Below are 23,296 nucleotides of genomic sequence, written 5' to 3' on the forward strand. Positions count from 1 at the left end.
GACAAATCATCATTTCAACAACTTAATTTTTTTTCTTAATCAGAGAAAACAAAAAATATCGTCAAGAAATTTACTAAAAAATTAAATTAAATAAGGTCCCCCAAAGGCCAATTCAGGTCCCAAAGTCCCAAACACCTGAATGGGCCCATATGTAGCTTACAAGTCTAAATTCACGGCCCAATTAAATCTATTCCATGAGCGACGATTTGACGGTAATCATTTATACTACGTCAATTCTTTATTCCAATTTTATCTTTATATAATACTAATATTACACTTTTATTTTTAATTTCAACTCATTTTTTTTTTCAAAAATTCAAATATCAATTTAAACATTCAAATTTATTAAATTTTACTTCACTTCTTCGATAAAGATAAATATACACCTCGCCCGTGCAAAGTAACTGGTATTCAGAGTATTCCCGCTTCAAATTTCGTTCAGAAGACCATTTCAAATGCATCCACCCTCAACGTAGAAGTTGATTCTAACGGAAATTCAAATCTATAGAAAGAAAATGTCATTGTTAGTGGAAGAATCTGAAGATCATCATCAGCAGCAGCTGAGGAAATTATCCTTAAAAATTGCTAAGGTTTTGGACGAGGCTTGCATTTCCCAAGCCACACACATCCGTAAACTTAAAGAACTTGCGGATCTCCGATCCTCATGGCCGCCGATTGAATTCTTCGCCGCTTTTTCGAAGACAATAACCACTATTTTCAATTTTCACCGCCGCACAGCATCCTCAGATCGTATCATAAAGTTCGTCGCTGTTTTCGCTTGCTCCCGTAACGCAAAAGATGCAGCCCGCTGTGATGAAATTATGGAGAATTTTCTACGGTTTCTGATCGTGGCTTCTGGCTCGGCTAATAAGACGGTCAGGTTTAGGGCTTGCCAGATCGTTTCTGAGGTTGTGCTTTATGCTTTTGGTGTTGTGCCTTCTTTTTTTTTTTTTTTTTTTTTTCCAGAGGACCATATGGTTTTTTATTTCTTTGTTTTTTAGGAAAAGGTCGGATGTTTCAGGAAAATTTTGTTTAGGGAAGTACAAAGATATAGGGAATTGGGATTTCGGTTTTGCTATTTACAGTTTACTTTGTAAAGAGGAAAATTTTACGTAGTTATTCCCTTCTAGATCATTATGCGGTTGCCGGATGATGCAGAAGTTAGCAATGAACTTTGGGATGAGGTGATAGAATGCGTTAAATTGCGTGTGGCTGACAAAGTATCTGCAGTTCGAACATTTGCTGTCAGGGCTCTTTCACGCTTCGCAAATGATTCAGAAAATAGGGACATTCTTGATTTGTTCCTCGAGAAACTTACTTTGGAGCAGAACGCGGTTGGTTCTTTGCCTTGTTTTTTTATTGCAGTTTTTGGGCTAATTTTAGTTGTTCCATAAACTTTACCGATGCACTTCTCCACTTTCTGGAGATTAACTCATCTACTTGGGATAGTGGAACCTAAAGTTGTATTATCATTTTTATCTATTAAAGAATCACTAATGATTTAGAAACTTGATGTACCATGTGTACAATTGCTTTAACCGTCCTTTTTGTTGCATTTGCTCAGGATGTTCGTAAGACTTTTGTGTTGTCTCTACCACCTTCAAGGAACACTCTTACAAAGATGATTGATTGCACTCTGGATCTGAATGAGACAGTATGAAAGAGAGCTTACTGTTTTATAGGTAGTAAATTCCCCCTGCAGAGCCTCAGGTGAATCAATGGTTAACTCTTTATAGTATCTTATTCTTTTGGTTTTTCTCTCAGAGTGGGAAAAAATCATAACTTGTCAATTCTGCATTGTTTTAAGTATGATTTTATTATGTTTTTTACAGAATCAAGCTCAGAACAGTTATTCTTCAGAGGGGTCTTTCTGATCGCTCTCCAGCTGTTGCAAAGGAGTGTTTGAAGTTGATGAAAGATGAGTGGCTTGAGAAATGTTGCAATGGAGATCCTACAAGAACTACTTAGATATATTGATGTAGAAACCTATGAATTGATCGGGGAGTCCGTAATGGTTGTAATGCTGAAAGGAGGATTGATAAAATTGCAAGATGGGCAAACTATTCGCAAATTTTTAGCTTCAGAGGATGAGGGAGCAGAAGGTTTGTGCGGCATATATTTTGGCTTATGTTTAAGGCCTTGTTGAACTTGGAACTCGAAACAACTATACAATCAATTGTTCATACGTGGGGACATATAAATCCATTGTGAATCAAAATTCTGCTTTAGCAATCTTATGCTTCAAATGGAATTAATACCTTCTAAATTTATTCAAAATTCAATTTATTTTGGTGTTTGAGTTCTCAAACATAATGCCGTGGGTCTTTGACGAAGTACTATGAGCAGCGTTTTTAAATGGGTTTAATTTAAGTTGAATAGTGTTTCAGATGAGTTTGTATAATCGGAGTTGCTAACACTTGTCCCTCGCAAAATTAGAACATCGGTGAATTGTCTGAGACTGTTCATTGGATAAAAGTGGACATCAGGAGCTTTTCTTCTTGTGTTTGCTCTATCCTTATTAGATTTTGTCTATTAATACTTTTGTATGTTTTTTGTTCATTTCCATATTATTGCAAATAAAACTGAACACCGACTCCATTTATGAACATCAGCTTTTGGACCCATTTCCTTAAAATTTCTATTTAAAGAGCAGGACAACGTCAACATTCTATTGAGCTAATGGACTCAGAGGTTGCTAAGTTTGGGAAAATGGTCTGTAAGCACCAACAGATAGAAGCACAAGTAAGTAGTTAATATTCCCCAACAAGTTATTTACTTTGTTATTGATTTTTACAACTTTCTATGACCGCAAAATTTTGGCGTACGTTTGAGAAATTTTAAGCTAGTAAATGCAAGTTAGCCTTTGCTTCTACCATTTTGTTGTATTACATCTTAATTTTGATCGATGTTCTGCCTTTTTAGTGCATAGTTTGTTTGGCTTTACAGGAAACATAAACTATATGTAGCGGAATTTAAAATTTTTTCTGCGACTTATAGAAATAATCCATACGATATACATAGTTCCATGCATGAAAAGAATTATACCTCACTTGTCTGTCATGGATGGAATGCTAGTCTTGTCCTGTTTCTGACCAATGCAGAGCTTTGCCATTACAAACAATCTGTTTTTTCTATCTTCTTCACAAAACAAATGAACCTACCTCCAAAATATTGACACCAGAGAATGTATGGAATGCAGATTTAAATGTGAAGGACAGCAGTTATCATCTAGAAAATATATAGCATAATGCATGACACAAAAATGAGGTGGAATTTTGCCAAAAGTGTCCCTGAAAAATGCAAGTTTTAATGACTAGGGCCTCAGGTTTTGAGGTTTTTTTGGTGATACTCTTTTCTTTGTCAACTAACAGTACACCAATGTGGTTAATCTGTTGCTATTTTAAATAAATTTATTTGATCTTTGATTTGCACAATTATATTAATATTTTTGTTGATGTTCAATCAGACAAAGGGCTCTGATGCTGCAATGACATTGGGCACAGAATCAGCAGTATACACATCTGAAGCTTCAGATTACAATGATCTCCTGGACAGGATTCTCCCTCCTTCCATTTCTGAGTATGTTCAGTTGGTTAAAGAACACATTGCAGCTGGTGGGTAAATTATACAGTCTCTTGAGTTCCATTGAATTTGTGTTATACATTTTTATGCCACCTGATCCTTACAGGTTCAAACTATAGATTTGCATCCCGGCAGCTGCTACTGCTTGGTGCTATACTTGATTTCTCTGATTCTTCCAATAGAAAGGTGGTCAGTGATTTCGTTCAGGATTTGTTGCACAGACCCCTTGATCATGAATTGGATGACGGTGGAAATGACGTTGTCATTGGAGATGGCATCAATTTAGGAGGGGAGAGAGATTGGGCTACTGCGGTTGTGAAATTGACAAAGAAAGGGCTTGCTGCCATGGGAGAGTTTGAAAACATTGTTCTTTCAGTGATTAAAGAACTTGCTCGACCTTGCCGGGAGAGGACAGCTGACTGCAAGCAGTGGCTGCACTGTCTTGCTGTGACTGCTCTTCTATTGGAGAACACGAGTTCCTTCCATTATATGCAACGAGGGGCCATCACTGCCGTTGAAATTCTTCACTCTCTATTGCTTCCTGGGGTAGATTTTTTCTTCCTTTTCTTCAATTCTCTTATGATTTTTTAATAAATTTATTATGATTTTATCGGTTTTTTGAAAGGAAAATTTATTCTTTGCTATACGGTAATTAAAGAAAAGCTTGTTATTTGCTGTCATTTCTTGATTTTTTGTTTGTTTGCCTGGTTATGTTATGTTCAGGCAAAAAATGCTCACTTGGATGTCCAAGGGGCTGCTATTAGGTGCCTTGGTCTTTTTGGGTTGTTAGAGAGAGAACTTACCACAGATCTAATAAAGCAATTACGGTGTTCTTTAGTCAATGGCCCTTGTACCCTTACCAATAATGGCTTCTAAGGCTTTGCTTGAACTTGGAATATGGTATGGTGTAGATTCAGTTGATAAAGCAATGAACTGTGATATGTCCTCCCAACTCCACCACGAAACACCCACAACCCCTGTTAAATTTAATGATGGAAATGGAGATTTGGGCATTGAGCTGCTTGATCTTTTATATGCGAGGCTTGAGAATCATAATTGGGGTGCTTCTTTAGATGATGAAGAAAATGTATCAATCCAAGGCATTCTAGGAGAAGGTCTAGCTAAGATTCTTCTTCTGAGTGACAAATTTCCATGAACATCTGCTGCAACACATCATTAGCTTTTGGCCAAGCTCGTCAATCTGTACTTCGGTAGTGAGAGTGGGGTGCTTCAGAGGTAAACCACTTTTCTTTTCCTGATTATCTTGCATGAACTTGTTCATTGTGCGACTTGAACTAATTGCTTCAATCGGTTCCCTAGGTTGAAAAAATGTCTATCTGTTTTCTTTGAGCATTATCCCGCCCTTTCGTCGAATCACAAGGTTTGAGTTTCTATTTAGTTGAGCTTATTATAATTTTCTAACTAATAGAACCATTAAAAAAGTGCAGCACTTCTGGAATCGAAGAATGTTTGTCCAAGACTTTTATGCCAGTTATGCGTTCATTATGACAGCCAATAGAACTAAAACAATTGAAGAGGATTGCGATTTCGATACTGAATACTACAGTGATGAGGCAGCAGGATCAGAGTTAACATCTGAAGATGACCCCGAACTTATTAATTAGTCGTCTGTAAGTGCACTAATTCTTCATCATTATGCAAATTTTTTTTGAGCCCGTCATTTGTTGAACTGAGTAGCATGAATGTTGATTGTATCTTGTCCGTGCATATACATACATAGTCGGTCCTTGTCACCTGTTTTTTTTTACTTGACCAGATGAACTTAGCTCATTTTGTGTTGGATTTGTTGGAGCGAGCAGGCTGACCCCGTCATTTTGGAGGGTCGGGATATTTCGTCACGGGCTCTGTCTCGGATTGATATCTATTGCACAAGGCAATTGCTCAAGTAGCTGTGTATTGACCTGAATGAATAAAGGGGTGGAAAACTACACTTGTTATATTTATTGACCTTTTAATTTCTATTTTTCAAAAATATGTTCTTAAAAATTTTAAAATATAATAGGGTGAGTGTCTGATCAAACATTATTTTTTGAAAAACAAACATTTTTTAATGTGTTGAAATAATCTTATACTATCTAATTAACAGTGATAATAATAGAAATAAAAAGTTTACTGTCATGGTTTATTTTTGTTCCTTTTGTATTTTAATTCATCATTTGAAAATTAAATATTAATCCGTAATTTTTCACAATATAATCAATTCAAATTACAATATATAATAATTTCACATTTCAATTTGATTTTTTTATTAATTTTTTATAATTATAATATTATGCCAAACGGCAATAGTATCATATGCCAACGAGGACCTTTTTCTTAAAACAAAATAAATGAAAATTGGCCACGTGTAAACCCAACATCATTTTTTTTTAATAAAAAAGTGCTTATTTATTATGAAGTGACAGAGAGACGAAGACAGGTAAACGCTTTGGAGCATGGAGTGAAATTATGAAAAATAATTTATAAAAAATCCTTATGATAATATTTAATTATATAAATTTTTTAGCAAAATTAATCATTATTGACTTTTTTTTTAATTTTTAAAAAAAGTTGATATAAAATGGACCTAGTCTGATTCGTTGAAATAGGAAGGGAATAGAAAAATAATTCACTCGTCTCGAAATTTCTCTGACCTCCAACGGAATTGAATGGCGTCCCGGCGGGAGGAATACGTCTACAATGCCAAGCTTGCTGAGCAAGCTGAGCGATACGAAGAGATGGTTGATTTCATGGAGAAAGTCGCCGTCGCCGTTGGAGCTGATGAACTCACCTCCGACGAGCGTAACCTCCTTTCCGTCGCCTACAAGAACGTCATCGGAGCTCGACGCGCCTCGTGGAGGATCATCTCCTCCATCGAACAGAAAGAGGAGAGCCGAGGAAATGACAGCCATGTCTCTACCATTAAAAACTACAGATCTAAGATCGAATCCGAGCTCGCATCAATATGCCAGGGAATTCTGAAGTTACTCGACTCCAAACTCATCGGATCCGCTGCTAACAGCGATTCCAAGGTGTTTTACTTGAAGATGAAAGGAGATTATCATCGTTACGAGGCGGAGTTTAAGACTGGTTCCGCCCGAAAAGAAGCCGCAGAAAACACGCTGTCTGCTTATCAAGCGGCTCAGGTTTTTTAGTGCTTTTTCTCTGTATAGTATTTTTTTTCCATTTATTTTGGTTTCATGTTTTTATGTGATTTAGGAGAAATTCGGACGATCTCACGCTCTATAGACCAGTAGAGTTTTAAGTATTTGATTGATGGATCGATGCAAGTTTTTTTATTCTATTTATGTGCTTATGTAGAGTTCAGAGTTTAATCTCAGTTACTGAAACTTTTGTGGTTTTCATGGCCTTTAACCTATTGAGGGGGAATTGTGTTTATTTTGCTTCCTTTTTTCTGCTGACGGAGGGACTGAGGTTGGGAGTACAGCTTCGTCCATCTGGTTGATTAACAATTGAATTACTTAAAAAGAATGTGATTGAGCTGAGCTATTGAATCTTATGCATGTGCTGCACCATTTTCACGTTTCTTGATTTGTTTAATGATGTGTAAAAGCGTTTTGGATGAGCTTCATGAGTTTCGTTTCTTGATTTGCTAGTTCTTTTGGTTTCATATTGTCTGCAGGAACTTGCTACTGCTGAACTTGCCCCAACTCATCCCATCAGGCTTGGGCTGGCGCTCAACTTCTCTGTCTTTTACTATGAGATTTTGAATTCTCCTGAAAAAGCTTGTAGTCTTGCAAAACAGGTATGCCAGTCCATCCATTTAATGAACTATTTAATAACCACGAGACAAAAGATTTATCAGAGTTTAGTTTACATTTCACCTTAGATGTAAAACCTTCACATCCAAGGCTCTCACTTATCATTAAGAGTCGCATTTTGCATGTTTCTGATGACTGTGGTCTTGGGTGATGCTTTGTTTCTTGAAGGCGTTTGATGATGCTATTGGTGAGTTGGACACAATTGGAGAGGAATCATACAAGGATAGCACTTTGATAATGCAGCTTCTCCGCGACAATCTTACTCTGTGGACTTCGGATATGCAGGTAGTTCCCTCTTCCTAACATGTATGTCTACTGGCCATGAGGGAGAGAACGAACTTACTAATTGGTTCGTTCATCGTTCTGGTACCAGGATGATACTTCGGAGGAGGTCAAGCCAGCATAAAAGCCCGACGAGAGGAGTAGCCAACTTTTTGAGGTTTAGAATTTGGTTTTGTTTTCTAACCAAATACGCTGCTGCTTGTTTGTATGTAGCTTCCTAATAATCTTGTTTGATGAACTCCATTAGAGGAATTTGATGTACTTTAAACCATACTGCTACAGTATGACATACAGCAAAATACTTGTGTTAAATGCTTGGTAAGACGTTGATATTTTGGATTTACCGCTGGTGTGTGTTTCAAGTTGGTAGATAAAAGGCAAGTTGACTCTTTGCCGATACATCAAGTGATCGCCTCCATTTCTTGTTAATGCGATCAGACGTCATCGCGTACGACCTTTTGATCAGTGATATACAATTTTTCATTTTATTAAATGGGAGGAGAAATTCCTTCTTTGAGAAATTATTCATTTGCTTCTCATCTTTCGAAATATCTATATTATATATTTAGGCATTATTTTTTATCGGGATTGCCAAATTACGTAATATTAGTATTATAACTCACCAATTAATATATATATATAATAAAGTAAAGAATCCGACGGTGGATGTCGAATTTAATTTTGTTCCAAATGTAAAAGCAGGACCAAACATTCAAAAAAGCTAAATTGCTCCAAATTTTTGTACCATTCGACACTCATTTGAATTCTCTTCGAAACTACACTTCTCCAACGGCTGGTTTACATTATAATGAGACTTGGGTTGGTGTATAATTCGAAAATTAAGAATTCAAAACTACAATTTTACCAGCAGTGAGTTTACACAATAATCAGATTTGTGCTGGTGAATAATTTTAAAAAACTGTTTATTATTTTAATTATCTGAATGCCCTTGATTAAAAAATTTCGTTTAACTTCAAGCACGTTGGGTTTCCAACTAAGTAAAGACTTGAAAACATATACCGTGTAACATAGACTAATCTGAAGTGTCATTCTGCACACTACTAACAAAAACGTTAACAAGAAGAAATAGCAAATAGCTTCCCCGAGTTTAAGGCAGCCCTGTCTTCTTCAATTCTATTGCTTTAACATTGACGGAACTAAAGAACCCAACTACACAAACCCCTAAACATTCAAACATGGAATTATTCATGACACACGCAACGCATGTGCCTTGGTTGCTAATTTGAATTAAGCGCGGAAATGTATGATCTCATTAATCTTGGTTGAATATCTTTTTCAAGTCCGAATAAAATCAAACGTACCTGCCTTCAGCATTGCACTCACTTTCTCTTCTTCCACTTCCATGGCTTCTTCTTCCTCATCATCTTCTTCTAGCAGCGGTGCCGGTGAAGAGCATGCGAGAAGACGAAGACCAGTTCGACTTTTAGGTTTAAACTTTCATTCTTCTTTCTTTTTCATTTTCGATTGATTGATGTACTCATAACAATTTCAAAGTTCTTGCTGCGAGGTGAGCAACGGATACGTAGGGTAAAAGACCACATGGAGAAGATGGAACCATTCAACAAGCAATTTTTCAAATGGAAAAAGAAGACGAAACAAGAATTCTGTCAAAGATGCAATTTCCTGTTCCGAAGCCTTGGACGGAAGATAAGATTAGGTAATTAGTATTTATTCTTTGTGTTTCTATAGTTCATTATTAATGTGAGTTATGCACTAAATTGCAGAACTCTACTCCTTCCATACCAATTGGAAATTTAGAATGGTAAGCATGAGGTTGGAACAACAAGAAGAAGGTGAAGAACAAGACCTGAACGAGGATGAGGAAGATGAAAGTGATGGGCAAGATGGAGAAGGTAAGGAAAAGCATCAGGTATGAAACTACGTGTTCTTCATATTAAGATTGAATGTCTTTTTTAAAATTTTATTGAACCAAAAATTAACGAGGAACGGGAACATGAACAGGAACATCATGATCATGAACATGAGCAAGGGGACTCAGATAATTATAACTGGTACTGGGACGGGGACTGGGACCTGGACCTGGACCTGGACCTGGACCTGAATGATGACGAGGAAGATGAAAGTGATGGGCAAGATGGAGAAGATGATGAAGAGCACCGTGTATGAAACTACGTGTTCTTCTTCTCTTTTTTTGCATATTAAGATTGAATGTCATTTTTGAAATTTTATCGGAACCAAAAACTAACGTGGAACGGGAACATGAACAGAACCCCAACCTGAACCTGCAAGGAGACCCCAACATGAACCTGCATGGGGACCCCGAGAACTATAAACGTGGCCTGAACCTGAACGGTGATGAGGAAGATGAAAATGATGGGCGAGATAGAGAAGATGAGGAAGAGCACTGGGTATGAAACTACGTGTTCTTCTTCTCTTTTGCATATTAAGATTGAATGTCTTTATTAAAATTTTATCGGATCGGGAACCAAAAACTAACATGAACTTGATGAACATGAACAGAACCCGAACATGAATCTACAAGGGGACCCCAACCTGAACCTGCAAGGGGACCCCGAGAACTATAACCAGGGCCTGAACCTGAACGGTGATGAGGAAGATGAAAGTGATGGGCGAGATGCAAAAGATGAGGAAGAGCACCAGGTATGAAACTATGTGTTCTTCTTTTCTTTTGCATATTAAGATTGAATGTATTTATTAAAATTTTATCGGATCGGGAACCAAAGACTAACATGACCTTGATGAACATGAACAGAACCCGAACCTACAAGGGGACCCCAACCTGAACCTGCAAGAGGACCTTGAGAACTATAACCGGGGCCTGAACCTGAACCTGAACGGTGATGAGGAAGATGAAAGTGATGGACGAGATGGAAAAGATGAGGAAGAGCACCGGGTATGAAACTACGTGTTCTTCTTCGCTCTTGCATACTAAGATTGAATGTCTTTATTAAAATTTTATCGGATCGAGAACCAAAACTAACATGAACTTGATGAACATGAACAGAACCCGAACCTGAACCTACAAGGAGACCCCAACCTGAACCTGCAAGGGGACCCCGAGAACTATAACCGGGGCCTGAACCTGAACGGTGATGAGGAAGATGAAAGTGATGGGCGAGATGGAGAAGATGAGGAAGAACACCGGGTATGAAACTATGTGTTCTTCTTCTCTTCTATTACATATTAAGATTGAATGTATTGTCATCTGGAAAAAGAATTACCGACTGATTTATTAAAATTTTATCGGTTCCGGGAAAAAGAATTATCGACTGATTTATTAAAATTTTATCGGATCCGGGACCGGAACCAAAAACTAACGAGGAAGGGGAACATGAACATGAACATGAAGTCAGGAACGTGGACAGGAACATGAACAGATGTGTGACAACAGTTCAATCATCAAGCTGTCTAAAAACCCAGTTATGCATGGTCACAGAAAATATATCGATGTGAGGTTTCATTTCTTAAAGAATCTTACTAAGGAGGGTACAATTGAATTAGTTCATTGTGGGAGTCAGGGTCAGGTGGCAGACATAATGACCAAATCATTGAAGCTTGAAGTTTTTCAGAAGCTTCGAGAGCTGCTGGGAGTATGTGAAATTTCTGATAGAAACTAATTGCTTCACAACATTTAGTTTAAAGGAGGGAAAGAAGGAGGTTATTGCAGATTTGTGTTAGAATAAAGAAGTAGTCTTTAGGAACATCTACTTGTATTTGAATTGTTTCAAGTTTCTGATACCACTTGGCTTTATTTCCGCTAAATGGGCTGTTTTTTCATTTCTGTTAAGATTGTTTATTGAATGGTTGTTTAAGCCAAAGGTATTATTAATAAAGATGAGCTCAAAACAATTCTCAGTTTCATACCCGGGCTTGCCCATGTTCCTGTTCATGTTCTTGTCCACGTTCCTGTCCATGTTCCCGTTCCTGCTAATGTTCCCCTTTCTCGTTAGTTTTTGGTTCCGGTCCCGGATCCGATGAAATTTTAATAAATAAGTCGATAATTCTTTTTCCAAATGACAATACATTCAATCTTAATATGTAATAGAAGAGAAGAAGAACACGTAGTTTCATACCCGGTGTTCTTCCTCATCTTCTCCATCTCGCCCATCACTTTCATCTTCATCATCACCGTTCAGGTTCAGGCCCCGGTTATAGTTCTCGGGGTCCCCTTGCAGGTTCAGGTTGAGGTCCCCTTGCAGGTTCAGGTTCGGGTTCTGTTCATGTTCATCAAGTTCATGTTAGTTTTTGGTTCCCGATCCGATAAAATTTTAATAAAGACATTCAATCTTAATATGCAACAGAGAAGAAGAACACGTAGTTTCATACCCGATGCTCTTCCTCATCTTTACCATCTCGCCCATCACTTTCATCTTCCTCATCGCCGTTCAGGTTCAGTCCCCGGTTAAAGTTCTCGGGGTCCCCTTGCAGGTTCAGGTTGGGGTCCCCTTGCAGGTTCAGGTTCGGGTTTTGTTCATGTTCATCAAGGTCATGATAGTTTTGGTTCCCGATCCGATAAAATTTTAATAAAGACATTCAATCTTAATATGCAAAAGAGAAGAAGAACACGTAGTTTCATACCCGGTGCTCTTCCTCATCTTTTCCATCTCGCACATCACTTTCATCTTCCTCATCACCGTTCAGGTTCAGGCCTCGGTTATAGTTCTCGGGGTCCCCTTGCAGGTTCGGGTTGGGGTCCCCTTGTAGGTTCAGGTTCGGGTTCTGTTCATGTTCATCAAGTTCATGTTAGTTTTTGGTTCCCGATCCGATAAAATTTTAATAAAGCCATTCAATCTTAATATGCAAAAGAGAAGAAGAATACGTAGTTTCATGCTCGGTGCTCTTCCTCATCTTCTCTATCTCGCCCATCACTTTCATCTTCCTCAACACCGTTCAGGTTCAGGCCACGGTTATAGTTCTCGGGGTCCCCTTGCAGGTTCATGTTGGGGTCCCCTTGCAGGTTCAGGTTGGGGTTCTGTTCATGTTCCCGTTCCATGTTAGTTTTTGGTTCCGATAAAATTTTAAAAAAGACATTCAATCTTAATATGCAAAAAAAGAGAAGAAGAACACGTAGTTTCATACACGGTGCTCTTCATCATCTTCTCCATCTTGCCCATCACTTTCATCTTCCTCGTCATTATTCAGGTCCAGGTCCAGGTCCCAGTCCCAGTCCCAGTACCAGTTATAATTATCTGAGTCCCTTTGCTCATGTTCATGATCATGATGTTCCTGTTCATGTTCCCGTTCCTCGTTAACTTTTGGTTAAATAAAATTTTAAAAAAGACATTCAATCTTAATATGAAGAACACGTAGTTTCATACCTGATGCTCTTCCTCACCTTCTCCATCTTGCCCATCACTTTCACCTCGTTCATGTCATGTTCTTCACCTTCTTCTTGTTGTTCCAACCTCACGCTTACCATTCTAAATTTCCAATTGGTATGGAAGGAGTAGAGTTCTGCAATTTAGTGCATAACTCACATTAATAATGAGCTATAGAAACACAGAATAAATACTAATTACCTAATCTTATCTTCTGTCCAAGGCTTCGGAACAGGAAATTGCATCTTTGACAAAATTCTTGTTTCGTCTTCCTTTTCCATTTGATAAATTGTTTGTTGAATGGTTCCATCTTTTCCCCGTGGTCTTTTACTCTACGTATCCGTTGCTCACCTCGCAGCAAGAACTCTGAAATTGTTATGAGTACATCAATCAATCAAAAATGAAAAAGAAAGAAGAATGAAAGTTTAAACCTAAAACTCGAACTGGTCTTCGTCTTCTCGCATGCTCTCCACCGGCACCGCTGCTAGAAGAAGATGATGAGGAATAAGCCATGGAAAGTGAGTGCAATGCTGAAGGCATGTACGTTTGATTTTATTCGGACTTGAAAAAGATATTCAACCAAGATTAATGAGATCATACATTTCTGTGCTTAATTCAAACTAGCCACCGAGGCACACACGAGAATATACGAGTATACAAATTGATATGATGCATGCGAAATGCAATATACTCGGATATCAAGGATCAAGTCAAGAATCTTATGCTCAGTCTAGAGGCACCTGAGTTTGTAGCATCTGATCTGCCCTAGGCATGTTTTGGTTCCCACACTCATCATCAACACGTGGACCTACAATGTCCAGGTAATCAGAGTCCGCGAGTCCCGTCGGACACTGAAGCTCTCGATGCCCCATCGTCCACAATACAGAATAGGGCTGAGTGACCCCAACAAATGTGGTATATATCAAAAGATATCAGGCTCAATATGATATGTCATGCATAATATGCCAAAGCAGTAAAACATGTATTATGCAACAGATAAATATGCATCATATAAATGTGTATACTACGCTTAGATATCTCCGTCAGTACATCACGTACCTCACTAACAATCTGACAGAAAGCTTACTCGTCTTAACCTAGACAATAACAACATAATGAAATCACTAACAAACCAGATCTCGAATTACCAAGCATGCTACAAAGTTCTCCCGGATAATCCTTAAATCACTATTTACTGCTTTAGGATTATACATGCGTTCGTCGTCAGTTCGCTGATTATGTCTCGATCTCAGTTCACCGACCCCTCCTTGAGTTGACACTAGCTCCGAAACTTTCCGACACCAAAGTGCCCTAGAAACTGGCTAGAAAACCTAATGTATGTGGCTAGAACTCTCTCTGAAGGATGCGGTGTAGGAAACAAAAGAAATCAGCTTCCATTTAAAGGCTGCATCCGAACTAATTCAGAAATTTTGAATCAATCTTATCTGCCACGTATCAGAATCTCATTTGTCTAGTTGGATTTCTCGGAATAATGTAATCTGAAGTAGATTGAGTTGTCCATTTTAAATTCGGTGAATCCCAACAGCTTAATCCCGAATTATCAGTTCCTTAATGATATTTAATTAAGGACTCTTTAATTATCTCTTAATTAGTATCAGGGTCATTTCAGTGACTTTCTTCAAAAAGTGATGTCCAAAGAAGGGACCTGGATTTAGAGAACATTGGCACTTAAAACACGTGATATCTACATGGGGCTGCATACTTGTCAATGTATTCTCTTGGAAAATTTTGTACTCCGATAAAACTGATTCTGAAATACAAAATCAAAAAACAAGACAACCAGACAAGTCCTACCAAGAACAAAGATTGAATAGACAAATGACAGAATTTTAAAAAGAAACATCCAAAATAAAATTCATTAATAAGTATTTTAGTTTAACGGAATTAATAAGCTTTGTGAGAAATGGTGACTCAATTCTTTCCACAGAGGAATTGCACGCCAGTCCACGAGCGTACCGGAATTTCAGCATGATTGTATAAACAAAGGAGAGTTTTTCCCTTCTCCAACGAAGGAATTAGAATTTCCAGAAGAAAATACTACAATTGATATCAAGGCAACCAAACCCAAAATAAAAAAAGCATAATTCTTCCTTGTGGAAAGATTTATCAGGTCCAGGCATAGAATTCCAATTCGCAAAAACTTGAAACCATACCAACGAAATTGATGACGAATTAGTTCTCAATAAGCATAATTTGCTCCTAATATTCGAATTCTGCAGCTCCAAATGGATAGAATACAGAAATTATTAAATGCAATTGAAAGGTAAAATGCATCGAACAGAAGCATAAGATTAGTGTATTTACCGACGCTCTTCTGGCGCGTCCACAGTTATTTACCGAATCGAGGTGAGTCCATGCCATCGTATTACGCTTGGCCTGGCATGTCTTGTCTTTTAACTTGGGACTTAGGGATCGGATAAGTTAGGCCATTTGACCGACTCGGAGGGTACGCTCGCTTTAGGTTGGCCAACTATTAGGCAATTGTCTCCATCGAGAGAGTAGTTGATGATTTGATAGAATTAATCTATTATTATCAATAATATATGCTTGTCAATACTAACAAAATGAGATTATCGTATAATTTTAGGTTTTTTTTCCTAAAAAGTAAATTATATATTTAAAGAAAAATATATTATTCTTGCTAAAATCTGTAAATTTATTATAATAAATAAATTTAATAGATTTTTTTATATATTTCATAAATAATATGCAAAATCAATAAATCAAATATCAAAACTATTATTTTTTCATCTAAAAGATTACTCATTAACTTACCAACGAACATGTTCACGAGCTAACAAGCCGAATACTGTAAAGCTTGAGTTTGGTTTGTTTATCTTAACGAGCCTCATTAAACGAGCTTTTATCGAATCGAGCTTCGAATAGCTCATAAACGGTTTGGTTCGTTTACATCCCTACGGGGGTACGAGTTTTCTAAAAGTTTAGTAATATATTTCATCCATATGTGATAAACCATGTATGACATGCAGTGGCGGAGCTACGGGCCTTGCCACCTGGCTTTTAGCCGGGACCAAGCCGGGTGGTCCTAATATTTTTTTTAAAATTTATATGTAAATTTTTGGATAAATTTTATATTAGCTCGGGTAGATCAATTTAAAATATTAAAAGATTTTAGAGTTTAAAATTCTAATTCGGATAGAGTCGTATTTCTGGTTCCGCCTCTGATGACATGCCATCCGGATCCAAGATGTGCCATGAGACATCTTAGCTTTCATCGAACAATTCCAAAGTGTTGTTCAAAGTGGTCATCCAGATCAACCAAATTTCGAACTTTATACCGCAAAACAAAATTGAACGAGCAATCGAAAAATAAGTGCTATCGAAATCTATACCTAGTGAAAAGTTTGCCTTGGTCATCAGTTCACATAAAGACACGGTGTCCTGAACTTTATATCCAATGCCACATGAAAATTTCCCTACAAAGATCAAGTCGAGCAGGCTGGAACTCTTCCCCGGACCTGGTCTAATCTTCCCACGTACGTGGAGATCTTATCTTTCCCGTCAATAATATGTTTACCATTTCATAAAAATTGAACGTCTTACTTCGTTACATCGTCATTATTTTACATTTTTATCTTTTAAAAAAAATAATTTCTTCCAAAACTATCTCCACCAAAATCTCATGCTCACGTATTCTCCTCTACTAGGCAACGATCTTCTTGCTCCCATGCCATAAATACATTTTTCTTTCGTCTATTTCCCTTCACACAATAATTGCTCGAAAATCCGATTTTTTTAATTTATAAAATCTATTGTATACCCACTATTTTTAGTTACTTAAACCTTAATTAAGTGGAATATTCATAATGGTTGCCATGTTTACATTGTATATATACATACGTACAAAATTAGTATTAACATATCATCTATCTTTGGCTGGACCACCATATTATGTGGCCATAAAAAATGTCAATACATTTTTAATTAAAAATTGGGTGCTAAAGTAAAATGATTTTGATAAAATAGATAAGGGTAAATTAATTTAGTACCGAAATAACGCATTTTTTTAATTGCAATATTTAGATAAACAAGATCAATATAAATAAATAATTTAATGATTTATAACTTTAATATTTTTCAAATAAAACAAATATATATATATATATATATATATATATATATATATAAATTGAATGCATCGTTGAAATTTGTGGACAGCATATAGAACAGAGACATTTTTGACAGGTTGTTGGCAAGTAACTAATTTAATGAAAAGTTATACGTTGATTTGATTTGTTCATGCGAAGCGTGGTCTAATATGGATTACTATCACTCTGTCTTCTTCCCTTCATTTATTGTGTATATTCACCAAAGAATGAGCTGTGGTTTACTTTTCAATGGTCTCGGACTTTTTTAGTCGAACTAAATTCTACGTTGAAATTGCTAAAGATCAACAAAGATTCAACTGAAACTTATAATTAGTAGCACATGAATTCTTCGCAAAATTATCGTATCATTCAATATAGTATAAGTAGAATTACCTGGAGCTAAAGCAAGTAGCTGGTTTCTCCTTCTTCTTCAGCTCCAATAAAATCCGTGCCTCGGGATTTGTCTCCAGTGTAAAGGGATCTGTGTTATTCCGGTGAAAAAGAATAAAAAAATGTCGAGTGCATACGGAACCACGAGAGATCTGGATCAGACTCCGACATGGGCTGTCGCTGGTGTGTGCGCGGTCATTATAGTAATCTCTATTGCGCTTGAAAAGCTTCTCCATAAACTTGGAAAGGTATGCAGTTTAGTACTTCACTTGTTCTTGTTTTTCTCTTTACTTTTTTTAGTATTTGATTCATCTTTTTGAGCAAGTTTATGTTTTGGGTTTGCCCAAATTTTCTTCTTGTTTCATTTGGAGACATGAATATGACGTTACACTTCATGACACTTATTTTCATCGGTTTTTTGGGTATTTATTTTACTGTTTTCTTACTTTTTAGTGGATAATATTTCATTGTATCATCGATTCATTGGATTCATGTACCAGATTGGTATTTTACTAAAAGTTTCTTTAGATGAAAGTATCCCAAACGAGCATGTGCCTTTTCCTCTGGGAAGGACTCATTTTGTAGCTTTCGAGTTTTTTTCCCCTTTTTGTGTTATTTCAAAGAATCAAAGCCCTGCGAAAAAGACCAATGAAAAGAAAAAACCCAATAATTCTTCAAAGTCGAATATGTTATCCTGGATATAGCCTCATTTTTAGCATGATTTCTCAGTTTAAATATTTGATAGTGTTGTAAAAAAATGGAAAGAATAAATCTATGCTTTTGTTATATTTAGAAATTACACAGCCCAGTTTAGGTACTTTAATTTTAGGATAGTTTCATACAAAGAGGTATTGAAAGTTAAATGTACCATAAGAAATTATGGTAGAGGCGCATGCTGCTTTAATTCATTGATTCTGCAAGTTTTTGCCTATTTGGAATTACACACCAGTTTTTTTATATGTATAAAAGAAAACCCGTAGAATTAGTGCTTTTTTTTCAAAGCAAAGTGAAATCATTTGTTTTTTTTTAAAAAAAATATTTGGGAAAATTGAAAAGAGTCCGGAAGGTTTAACCTGTAGAATTGGTGCTTTTCTGATTTTTCATTTGTGTAGATCTGTGGCTGAACTTTACTTTGATAATTTCTAAAAAATGGAGATATGTTTGGATCTGCTTAAATATGCAATGGTCATACTGTTATTTTCGTCTTGCTTGGCATATTCACCTAGCTTTCATATATTAAAATTCTTGATCATGATTGTTACATCAATCTGTGTTGCAAACTCGAAAATTTAGTTAAAAGGGAATGCAACTATTTTCATAGTTTATTTTAAATCTCAGCAGCTACTTGTTAAATGTCTGTGGCAAAGCTGCATTAACGTCAGGCCCTGATTTAGATAACCATTACTGATTTTATTCAAAATCTTTAGTTTTAGATTAATGTTGTATTTTTGCACCTCTTAAAATTATGAAAATGGTTGATTAAAAATTCTGTCCCCTCTAACAATGGAGTCCTGGCTCGGCCCTTATGTATTGTCGTCTACTTCAGATTGTTTGCTTGTATTAAACCGTCCTTAACATAACACGATAATGCTTTCTACAGTGGTTAACAGATAGGCACAAGAGAGCCCTGTATGAGGCATTGGAGATAATCAAAGCCGGTAAGTTGTCCCTTATATCTCTCCCCACCATCTCTAATATGAAAATAACGTTTCTTGATTTATAACTTTGCTTCTTTTTCCAATGGCAGAGTTGATGATACTCGGCTTCATCTCCCTAATCCTTGTGTTCAGTCAGTATCATATTGCAGCCATATGCATACCAGTTAGTGTTGCTAACTCCATGTTGCCTTGTCCTGCGAGACAACCGCAACGTAGACTGTTGTTTAATGAGCATAGAATTTTAGCAGCGAAAAATGAGACCGTTTGCGAGGCGGTAATTGTTGCTTTTTTGAGCTCTTCAAAACTTGATATTTTTATGCGAGAAACTGTTGCTTCAAATCAACCATTGTCACAGTTCTTGGATAATGTAGCCATATTTCGCTCTTCAATCGAAATTTCTTTGTGGGATTTCACTTGTATTTTTCTTCAGTGCTTGAAATACAGATAGAATGAGATTTTGGCAACATTAATGTTACTGTTTTAACAGGGGCGTGTACCTCTTATATCTGTTAAAGGACTGCATCAGATTCATGTCCTTATATTCTTTTTAGCAGTCGTGCATGTCGCTTACTGTGGTATTATTATGGCCCTAGGAAGATTTAAGGTAATTCAAAATTCTTTTACCAGATCACTCTTGCATTTTTTTGGAATAACTTTATATGTTCTGATAACCTATTGTAGCCTCAGAGCACATATTGCTGTACATTTATTTGAAAGTCCAAAAAGTGACAGACCTTTTGGTGCAGACTCGTCGCTGGAAGCAATGGGAGCAGGAGACGTCGTCCCATAGCTACGAGTTTTCTAATGGTACGTCACATCATGTATCTTAGTGAGCATTTCTTATAGATCTTGAAATCTTTTTTTAATTTCCTCACTCCCTAAGGCAATTTAACTGTGAATTATGACAGATACTTCAAGATTCAGGCTTTCTCATGAAACTTCTTTTGTGCGAGCCCACACCAGTTTCTGGACCAGGATTCCATTATCGTTTTACATTGTAAGATTTTTATTCCATTGTTGTCTTAAACAGCAAATCGGGAGCATGGCTTAGTTTGGACCACACATTAATATATAAAAAATTTCTATATATTTCCATGCAGGGATGCTTTTTTAGGCAATTTTTCAGGTCTGTCAATAGATCCGACTACTTGACCCTGCGCCATGGATTCATTACTGTAAATTTCACATCTTTGTAATTTACCTGTTTGTAAATGTTTACTCTGTGTCCTTGTTAAGTTACAGACTTTACCTTCTGTTTTAGGTTCATTTGGCCCCCGGAAGTAAATTTGACTTCCAAAAGTATATCAAAAGGTCACTGGAGGATGATTTTAAGAGCATCGCAGGAATAAGGTGATGTCATACTTATGCAGTTAAATCATATGAAATTCGTTTATCCAAATTAAATATATGTGATAGACTGTGATTTATCTGGTTGTTTATATGATTACAGTCCGGTGTTGTGGGCATCATTTGTTATGTTCCTGCTCCTAAATGTCAGCGGTAAGTCGCCAGTTGCGTCCCTTTGTTTTATTTTCCGTTATTGCTATATCTAAGCGTTTATAACATGTTTTTTTTTTTTATAAATTTGTCGAAATCAGGGTGGAGGACACTGTTTTGGGCATCCTTAATTCCTTTAGTTGTAAGTGTCCGTATTTTTGTCATTAAAATTCCAACTTCCTGAAGAAGAATGCCTGATTATTTAACTTTCTTCAGATAATCCTAGCCGTTGGCACAGAGCTACAGAGCATTTTGACTAAAATGGCCATTGAGATCAAAGATAGAAGCGCAGTGGTTCAAGGCATGCCTCTTGTGCAAGTTTCAGATAAACATTTCTGGTTTGGTCGTCCTAAGCTGGTTCTACAGCTTCTACATTTTGCGTTGTTTCAGGTATTACCTTTGTCGACGGAGAACTGTCCCATGTCTCACATTTTTTTAAAAAAAAATTTCACTCTAAGTAGTTCTTTTAATCGTTTAAATCATTTTTTGCAGAATGCCTTCCAAATAACATACTTTCTGTGGATTTGGGTAACGACTATCCTCGAGTTATTTACTTGTATTGTATTTAATTTTTCCTTGCAAAATCATTAACGTTAGAGAATTTTGCTCATGCACAGTATGAAGATGGTATTAGTTATTGCTCCTACAGAGGTAATGTGGTCTTTGTAATAACAAAACTTGTTTTGGGGTAAGTCCTAATTCAACATTTGCTACAGAAGAAACAATGACTTTATAGGAATATGTTAAAAAATAATAAATTTGTTTTGGTGTTGATGGCTTCAGGGTAGCACTCCTATTCTTTTGCAGCTATATTACCCTTCCACTATACGCCCTCGTTGTCCAGGTACCAATACCATCATCGGATGGAATTTATTTTCTTGCGTTCATATGATTTTTCTGCTATACATGGCTCTAGTTGTAAGAATAGAGTCTGAGTTGTCGGACAAGGTATTATAATCCCACCTCGCTTAAGTTCGAAAGAAATGAATAGATTACTTTTGGATTGACTGACATAAAATCGAAGCTTTGATTTTAAATCTAATCTAGTTGTTTGGATACTTTTGAAATGAAAGAATTCAGTTTCAGCCCCTCTAAATCTAAGCTTTTGCATGCATAATTGTAATGAATTTCTAATGCATCCAATGTCCATGTCTGTTGAGATTTAAGTTCACGCCCTTCCCCCAAATATGTTAAAGAAATGAAGCTTGAGGTGTTCCTGCTTCAACTAACTTCAGTTTATAATAGACCACTTCAACTATTTCTTGGCTGCAAAACAGATGGGATCACATATGAAGCAATCAATCTTCGACGAACAAACGTCCAAGGCCCTTAAGAAATGGCATATGGGTGCAAAGAAAAAACATGGAAGACAAGGAGGACATCCATCAACACGAACTTTAGGTGATGATGGTGGAAGCCCGACATCTTCAATGGGTTCGCCGTTTAACTCGACACATACCAGGCTTCAGCGCTTCAAAACTATCGGACATATGACGACTGATCAATATCAAGACCACGACGAATCTGATCATGATCAGCATCACCGGTCTTCCGAGTTAGGTGCGACATCGAGCTTAATCATAAGAGTTGATCGGGACGATGATAAAGAAGATGAGTTGAGCATACATCATGACAGAGCAGCGGATAGATCAGAGGACTTCTCATTTGTGAAGGCTGCCACAGATAAGTGAGGACAAGTCGGCAGTCTCAGCCAAGCTTGGTAAAAACTGGCGTCTGGTTTATTATTTTCCGCAGTAGTGAAATGCAATTTGGTTTTCATTCACTCAAATTTCAGATTTCTGAAAAAATATGAGATGACAATGAATACCAAAGCATAAGTTATTTTTTCTCAAAGTAGATGTGTGTATCTATATATAAAGATGTTGTTTGGGGTGTGTTCTTCTCGAAAATTCTGGAACAGAATAACAGCAACAATTCTTTAAGTTGAGGTAAATGATAATCATTTATCCGCAAGACGATATTGCTCGTATACAAGTGTTTTACGTTAACGATAATCGTCTCTAAGATACGACAATTTCTATCAAGAGTAGCAGCACAACAAACTCTTGATTGCAACGAACAAAAATTGCAATAACTTTCAAGTGAACAGAAACGAATTTTTGCAGCAATATGGTTCGGTGCCAAAAATCATGTGCTCAAATGAATGCAGGTAAAGGATATTTATAGATCATCAAAGGTGTCCAAACAAAGGTGCAACCTTTGTTGAATAGACGTGTTGCTTCGGTGAAAGAACGCAACCATTGGAGTAGGGACACACCCTATGCATGAATGGACACCCATTCATGTATGCAATAGCTTGGATAACATAAATCTGCGCAAAAGGCAATCGACTTTCTGGAGAACCAAGGCCAAGGGACGCGTATGGTGTTTGGAGCATTCAGAACCAGAGGCGCGCGCGCACCCGCGCGACAATACGCGTGGCCGTGCGCATGGTTCTGTTTTATGCACACAGAAAACCAGTGTGGCGCGCGCATCCGCGCGACATCATGCGCGGTTGCGCGCTGGCTTCTGTTCGCGTGCACTGGAATAACATGCACAGGGGCGCGCCAGCTTCTGTTTTGCGTTGAGAGCTTCTGTTCGGACGCAAACAAAATTTATTCTTTCAAATAAATTTGGTCCAAAAGATTAATACG

At 37.0% G+C, this 23,296-nt stretch overlaps 4 protein-coding genes, 1 long non-coding RNA gene and 1 pseudogene across 9 annotated transcripts; 4 read left to right on the forward strand and 2 right to left on the reverse strand.

Annotated features, from left to right (window-relative positions):
* Nucleotides 1–392: 392 nt before the first annotated feature.
* Nucleotides 393–5,335, forward strand: LOC142539754 (uncharacterized; annotated as a pseudogene).
* An 837-nt stretch (nucleotides 5,336–6,172) lies between these two features.
* Nucleotides 6,173–7,989, forward strand: LOC142539753 (14-3-3-like protein 16R). Its single transcript, XM_075645433.1, has 4 exons — nucleotides 6,173–6,728; nucleotides 7,226–7,348; nucleotides 7,533–7,649; nucleotides 7,738–7,989. The coding sequence occupies exons 1-4, from the start codon at nucleotides 6,252–6,254 to the stop codon at nucleotides 7,768–7,770; spliced, it is 750 nt and encodes a 249-aa protein (XP_075501548.1). The 5' UTR covers nucleotides 6,173–6,251; the 3' UTR covers nucleotides 7,771–7,989.
* A 386-nt stretch (nucleotides 7,990–8,375) lies between these two features.
* Nucleotides 8,376–10,931, forward strand: LOC142539757 (uncharacterized). Of its 5 annotated transcripts, none has more exons than XM_075645436.1 (6): nucleotides 8,376–9,324; nucleotides 9,392–9,537; nucleotides 9,630–9,788; nucleotides 9,896–10,036; nucleotides 10,149–10,289; nucleotides 10,654–10,931. In XM_075645436.1, exons 1-6 carry the CDS (start codon nucleotides 9,207–9,209, stop codon nucleotides 10,798–10,800), a joined length of 852 nt encoding a protein of 283 aa, XP_075501551.1. In that variant the 5' UTR covers nucleotides 8,376–9,206; the 3' UTR covers nucleotides 10,801–10,931. The 5 variants fall into 5 exon arrangements, 3 of the variants coding, with proteins under 3 accessions (XP_075501551.1, XP_075501553.1, XP_075501552.1); XM_075645438.1 differs by having other exon boundaries at nucleotides 8,381–9,324; nucleotides 9,392–9,483; nucleotides 9,744–9,788; XM_075645437.1 differs by lacking the exon at nucleotides 9,630–9,788 and having other exon boundaries at nucleotides 8,382–9,324.
* LOC142539759 (uncharacterized) lies at nucleotides 9,789–10,572 on the reverse strand. The gene is made up of 3 exons (XR_012818966.1): nucleotides 10,462–10,572; nucleotides 10,182–10,220; nucleotides 9,789–9,904 (listed from the first exon to the last, which is right to left on the reverse strand). It is a non-coding gene; the product is annotated as an uncharacterized LOC142539759 (long non-coding RNA).
* A 114-nt stretch (nucleotides 10,932–11,045) lies between the features above and the next one.
* On the reverse strand, nucleotides 11,046–15,440 carry LOC142539756 (uncharacterized). The gene is made up of 12 exons (XM_075645435.1): nucleotides 15,293–15,440; nucleotides 15,142–15,201; nucleotides 13,708–13,860; nucleotides 13,399–13,451; nucleotides 13,169–13,333; nucleotides 13,006–13,103; nucleotides 12,731–12,776; nucleotides 12,481–12,599; nucleotides 12,228–12,368; nucleotides 11,976–12,116; nucleotides 11,723–11,863; nucleotides 11,046–11,573 (listed from the first exon to the last, which is right to left on the reverse strand). The coding sequence occupies exons 3-12, from the start codon at nucleotides 13,761–13,763 to the stop codon at nucleotides 11,508–11,510; spliced, it is 1,026 nt and encodes a 341-aa protein (XP_075501550.1). The 5' UTR covers nucleotides 13,764–13,860; nucleotides 15,142–15,201; nucleotides 15,293–15,440; the 3' UTR covers nucleotides 11,046–11,507.
* A 1,808-nt stretch (nucleotides 15,441–17,248) lies between these two features.
* On the forward strand, nucleotides 17,249–22,603 carry LOC142539755 (MLO-like protein 8). The gene is made up of 15 exons (XM_075645434.1): nucleotides 17,249–17,735; nucleotides 19,088–19,145; nucleotides 19,235–19,419; nucleotides 19,633–19,749; nucleotides 19,892–19,952; nucleotides 20,054–20,142; nucleotides 20,246–20,320; nucleotides 20,407–20,495; nucleotides 20,596–20,645; nucleotides 20,744–20,784; nucleotides 20,859–21,032; nucleotides 21,135–21,170; nucleotides 21,260–21,330; nucleotides 21,426–21,486; nucleotides 21,920–22,603. Exons 1-15 carry the CDS (start codon nucleotides 17,610–17,612, stop codon nucleotides 22,331–22,333), a joined length of 1,647 nt encoding a protein of 548 aa, XP_075501549.1. The 5' UTR covers nucleotides 17,249–17,609; the 3' UTR covers nucleotides 22,334–22,603.
* The last annotated feature ends 693 nt before the right edge of the window (nucleotides 22,604–23,296 follow it).

This window comes from Primulina tabacum, chromosome 3 (genome assembly GCF_025594145.1).
Source record: "Primulina tabacum isolate GXHZ01 chromosome 3, ASM2559414v2, whole genome shotgun sequence".
In the NCBI taxonomy this organism is placed as follows: Eukaryota; Viridiplantae; Streptophyta; class Magnoliopsida; order Lamiales; family Gesneriaceae; genus Primulina; species Primulina tabacum.

What these genes read in the sequence shown, in the direction of transcription:
- LOC142539753 (XM_075645433.1), top strand. Translation starts at nt 6,252, where the DNA reads ATGGCGTCCCGGCGGGAGGAATACGTCTACAATGCCAAGCTTGCTGAG. An exon ending in CTTGTAGTCTTGCAAAACAG is followed by an intron (nt 7,349 to 7,532) that starts GTATGCCAGTCC and finishes TGTTTCTTGAAG; the next exon opens with GCGTTTGATGATGCTATTGG. An exon ending in TGTGGACTTCGGATATGCAG is followed by an intron (nt 7,650 to 7,737) that starts GTAGTTCCCTCT and finishes TTCTGGTACCAG; the next exon opens with GATGATACTTCGGAGGAGGT.
- LOC142539756 (XM_075645435.1), bottom strand. Translation starts at nt 13,763, where the DNA reads ATGATGAGTGTGGGAACCAAAACATGCCTAGGGCAGATCAGATGCTAC. An exon ending in AAGACCAGTTCGAGTTTTAG is followed by an intron (nt 13,334 to 13,398) that starts GTTTAAACTTTC and finishes TAACAATTTCAG; the next exon opens with AGTTCTTGCTGCGAGGTGAG. An exon ending in AAGATGAGGAAGAGCACCGA is followed by an intron (nt 12,369 to 12,480) that starts GCATGAAACTAC and finishes GAACATGAACAG; the next exon opens with AACCCGAACCTGAACCTACA.
- LOC142539755 (XM_075645434.1), top strand. Translation starts at nt 17,610, where the DNA reads ATGTCGAGTGCATACGGAACCACGAGAGATCTGGATCAGACTCCGACA. An exon ending in TGGCCCTAGGAAGATTTAAG is followed by an intron (nt 19,750 to 19,891) that starts GTAATTCAAAAT and finishes CTTTTGGTGCAG; the next exon opens with ACTCGTCGCTGGAAGCAATG. An exon ending in TTCCATTATCGTTTTACATT is followed by an intron (nt 20,143 to 20,245) that starts GTAAGATTTTTA and finishes ATTTCCATGCAG; the next exon opens with GGATGCTTTTTTAGGCAATT.
- LOC142539757 (XM_075645436.1), top strand. Translation starts at nt 9,207, where the DNA reads ATGGAGAAGATGGAACCATTCAACAAGCAATTTTTCAAATGGAAAAAG. An exon ending in AAGATGATGAAGAGCACCGT is followed by an intron (nt 9,789 to 9,895) that starts GTATGAAACTAC and finishes GAACATGAACAG; the next exon opens with AACCCCAACCTGAACCTGCA. An exon ending in AAGATGAGGAAGAGCACTGG is followed by an intron (nt 10,037 to 10,148) that starts GTATGAAACTAC and finishes GAACATGAACAG; the next exon opens with AACCCGAACATGAATCTACA.